Genomic DNA, 5,000 nt, shown 5'->3' on the forward strand with positions numbered 1-5,000 from the left:
GAAGCAGGTTGACACACAGTACAATATTGATTCGCCTATTGCAGAATGTGAACAGAATGTGTTTATTTTGATGCGAATATGACTATTCAACTTTCATTTTATAGCAGATAGCAGCAGATGTTTACAGTAGCCCACTCTGAGATGACACATTTGCCACAAACTAAAACTGCATCTCAAATAAACAGCGTAGATTTGGGTCAACATATTAAAAAATAAATATGACTGCTTAGTTGAAAATGAATCAGTTGATTATATGAAACTAACTAAAAACATCCAATGATGCAGGCTGGATGGTACAGTATATTTGATAATTAAAACAGAGCTCAAATCATTACATAGCCTAATCTAATAGATGTTAATTAACAATAATTAACATTTACTCGTTAGACTTATGTCTTAGAAAAGACAGACGACCCTCCATGATGTTGGTCTATTGCGGTCCACACTGTATTTGCATACACTGGTTCCCATTGATCTCCTATTGCTGCTGCCACCTCCGTCTCTCCCCTCAATATATTCCCGACACTCGCCATCATCTTACCGTATTTGCTTGACATCCCAAGCTGGTAGAACACGGTCATCAAAAACAAAGATCGCCATATCTTTGGCTGTTGCATGGTAGACACCACCCTAAAGGCTAATGATGGATATTCAGATACAATTTATTCCCGTTCCCTTGGTTGCGATTTAATTCCTCATGTTGTCCCTCCGAGCTCCGTGCAGTCCCCCTGTGCCTCACTGTACAGCCCAGGTAACAGAAATCTGGGCAAAGTGCATTAACTTGCTATTGGTTTTTCGCAGAAGGGGGGCAAAACACACACACACACACACACATACACACACACGACACTCAAGACCCTGGAAAGTCTGGAGCGGATCTGGAGCCGGAATCTCTCAATTCCTGTCTCTCTCCCGCAATATATCAGGCGGAGACCCGCAATTACGTCATTGAAAGACCCTTAGAGATTTCTCAAGATGTTTGCAGCGGAAGACGCACTGAACCAATGAAATTGAGTTGTTCTTCTGACGCTCAGATATTTCAGACAGCAGGGGGGAATGTAGAATGAGATTCCTTCGTTGCATTGATTTGTGGTCCGATTTTCAACAGCATTTTTTTTTCTGGACTATATACCTACCCTACTCTTAAATAACTAAATAAATAGTTATTCAGCTTATCCCTGTAGGATAACCCTGTTGAAGAACCACCACAAAGGGTTCTACTTGGCATCATAACGTGTTCACCAAAGGGTTCTCTATACAGCGACAGGTCATATAACCCTTGTTGGTTCTAGGTAGAACCTTTTTTCTCATAGTGTACTTGGTTATGTGGAAACCTGGGCTACAGGTATGTGATGTGTACGAGCCAAGGCAGGTACCAGTATCTCCAGAGTACACAGCAGAGTACACCACACCACCTGAGTAACACGTCTGAGAGATTCATCATGAAAGGAATCAGGACAAACCAGGATACACCTTAAACCTACAACCTAAACAATGACAAGGAACAAATGGACACAAAGATGGTTTATCTTGCTCATGCGTGCTGCCTATCGAATATCTCATAGACTATCGTATGTTTCCTCCTGTAGCGCTACAGTAGTGTGGGCTGCGTGTAGAAATCATTATGGCTGCAGTGACACCTAGTGTCCACATGGCTTTACTGCACACAAAGTCTTCTCTCCCACATGTTGTTGAAGAGTAGGTGTACATAAGGGAATAAACAGTTCTCCCAGGTGTTCCAGAATCAGTGCAGAGTTGTTTGAACAGAGTGGGTAGAGTCAGTCACTGACTCATGGGGTTCACAGTAGGGCCTCACACAATAACACCCACAGTGCAGGAGAATAGACATGGTGTTGTTCAAAATCAAATGTGTGAGTGGGCAGTGGTTGTGGAAATGAAAATACTGCAACAAAAAAAAAAAGTGGCTTATTGTTGATGCCTTGTAAACAATGGCTTTCAGATTAGACTGGAATGGAGAGCCAGTTATCTTGCTGGAAATAAGTCTTGCGTAGCATGCCGTCTGATGTCATTGATTACATTTTTAACATATTGTCATCAGATTGTGGTATTAGAGTGAAAATAACCAGATCATATTTCTATTTGTGAAAGCAGCTCTCATGAAGCTGTTTATGTTTATGTGACACATTGTGAGACGTGAGACTCTTCTGATCTATTTCTCTTTCTCTTTCTCGTCCCTTCATTCCCCGGTCACACACACACTCTCGTGTGCTGGCTCACCTCACTGGCATGTGTGTATGTGTGTGTTGGTTTTGTTGCTTGGCAGCGGGTGTGAGTTTTAGACCGATGACCCCACGCAGTACCACCCACGTCTCCCCAACACCTCCCCGCACACAGTGTCAAATGTCATGGCATTTCCACCATCTCTCTGTCTCTCTGTCTCTCTCTCTCTCTCTCTCTCTCTCTCTCTCTCTCTCCCCCCCCCTCTCTCTCTCTCATCCTCTCTCTGTCTCTACCTGTCCCTTTCTCTCTTCCCCCCACACCCCAACCGTCTTTTTTTTGCCCCCCACCCGTTCCCCTCTCACCTCACATACTCCTCACACCCCCCACGTCTCCACACAGCAAACTTAACAAGCTGACTGGACTCAATATCAGCCCCCCCATATTTCCCAGCATGCTTTTTTCCTGTTTCCCCAGCACCCACCTGCCCCACATTCCGCAGGGCACAACCCTCTCCAACCCGGAATACCAGTCTGGAATACCAGCTGGACCTGTCAACTGGAGGAGTTATGGCTGGGGATTATGTGTCCATGCCTCTCCCTGTGAAGGAGAATGGGAGGGGAGGGTTGTAAAAATGTGCTACATTCAGAGCCGGACTCTGTGAGAGAATGGTATATTAAATTCGCATTAACACCATGAGGATATAGCCATCCACGTTATGTCAGAGCTAAGGTTTTCATGCTGCTAATAATAAAATCATGGCCTTTCTCCTCCCAAGAAAGCAATGGAAAGTATTACATATTCAAAGGCCAGGTAGGTAAATATACAAGACTATGGGCACAGGAGGACTAGAATGGTCCACGGAGCTAAATTGGTGGATGGAGAACTGGAGCAGAGGTCAGTTTCTGTGTCTGTGTTCAGGGTCTCCAGGCAACAGTAGACCCCCCTCTGGATAGGGACATGCCATTCATGGCTCATACATATTCTTTCAGCTCCGTCTCCCAGGGGGAAGTTTCCCAGGGAAACTCCAGATTAAAGTTTCACATATCTAAAGAGGTTCAATCCGTCCACCAGGTGGGTCTTTATTTAGGGTCGTATAATGTCATTTTCTATATCACTGTCTCAAACGACACCCGTTCAGTCATGAGTAATCCCCCTCATGTTTACGTTAGATAAACTCCCTCCTAAAGACCTCTTCACCCCCACTACCCCCCAGTACAAGTTTCTCTCCTGTTAATAAAAAAAATAAAATAATAAAATCCTTCTTCTAGCATTGTGACTGCCAATGGCCCCTGGCCTGAGCATTGATTACTTTATCTTATGATGACTGATGGATAGATGATTCACTTAAACAAATGTATTTGTTGTAAGTCACTTTTGATAAAGGCGTCTGCTAAATGCCATGAATGTAAATGTAAATAAACTACTCTTAACTTCATCAGTGTGTCGAGCGATTCGCTTTGTCAAACAAAACACCATTGTGTTTCGCCTGAACAAAACTATACCTTTTAAACCTGAATTTTGGCTCACAGAGTAGGTTATATAGCGACTCCTTTTATCCCTGTTAGTATAGAGCAAACATGAAGGTTGTTGTTGTGGCATTGGAGTTTATCTACAGGCCTGGATGAGTCTGACTCAGCGCTTTTCCTTTGGCAGTGAGCAGCACGTCCGTCCAGTCCCAACGCCCAGGCCTCTTGAATTGGCAGGCATGATGGGCCAAACCGCTTTAAGCGCTGGCAAGGAGCCCCATGTCCATTCAGCAGACTCGTGCCAGGGTCAACTCACTTACCAGGGAGGGGCTGGTGGGGTGTTTTTGGGGGTGTTGGTTTGGGGCTGGTGGGGAGTTGGGGGGGGGCTTGTTGGTGGGGGTTGGTGGTGGTGGTGGGGGGGGGCTAGTTGGTGGGGGGTTGGTGGTGGGTGTTGGAGGGGGGGGGGGTCTGGTGGATGGCTGGTGGGGGGTTGGTGGTGGTTTTTTAACAATCCCTTTCAAGTCTGTCCAAAAATGTCCACAAAGAATTACAGAACATATGACCCTGATAGTAAAACATTATAGAGCCCATACATGGTAAAAACAATGATTTACTGTGTATCTGGTGGCTTCAAAACTGCCATAGCTTATTAAATGTAGCTTATTAAATTCTCCTTCCTAATTTTAACTATATGGGTGTCGAAGGAGAGCGGGAACACATCGCTACCCTGTCAGAATGCTACACTGTTTCAGAAGGCAGGATGAGAGAATGGGAAAGATGCGGTGATGCTTTCTCCAGTACACACCGGAGCATAAACTACAGGCCTGTCTGTTCTGGACCACAGCAGGGGAACGTTGATCTTCCATCTTCTGACAAACAGTAAGAAACATTCAGGTTGAATCAGGATCCAAAAGTTGTACTGTTGTACACAAGAGTGATTTAAAAGCGATTTCCTTGAGCATGCATGTCTCTTTAGCTTCTTCTTCCAGACCAGAGAAATTCCAATAATCATTGTTTTTTTAAAATATGGTTTTAGGGCATTTCTGCTTTATTGGGATAGAGACAGTAGAGATTGACAGGAAGGATGGGAGAGAGAGGAGGGATGACATGCAAGATCGTCAGGGTGGGGGTCAGAATCGAACCAGGAACCTTGCGATTATGTGGTAAGCGCATTAGTGTGCTACGCCACTAAGCGCCCCCAATAATCATTGTTAACTCTATGCTATGTAGATGTACTGTATAGTAGGTGTATTGTGAATGAGTTAACCTCCATCTGACAGTTTCACACTTTGTATTGGAAGGTGAGGCACGACATTCTCTTCATTATAAAAATAAAGTTTATTAATCAAGTTT

The 5,000-nt window shown here is 44.4% G+C and overlaps 1 protein-coding gene across 1 annotated transcript in view; it reads right to left on the minus strand.

Annotated features, from left to right (window-relative positions):
- Positions 1-617, minus strand: part of ptprna (protein tyrosine phosphatase receptor type Na) — a gene marked incomplete at both ends in the record, with an annotated part of 26,135 nt that extends 25,518 nt beyond the window's left edge. Inside the window, one exon of the mRNA XM_083682069.1 lies at positions 542-617. Within this exon, the coding sequence (XP_083538195.1) occupies positions 542-617 (76 nt within the window). The remainder of the gene's footprint in view (positions 1-541) is intronic.
- Positions 618-5,000: the final 4,383 nt, after the last annotated feature.

This window comes from Argentina silus (genome assembly GCF_951799395.1).
Source record: "Argentina silus genome assembly, chromosome: 12".
Lineage (NCBI taxonomy): Eukaryota > Metazoa > Chordata > Actinopteri > Argentiniformes > Argentinidae > Argentina > Argentina silus.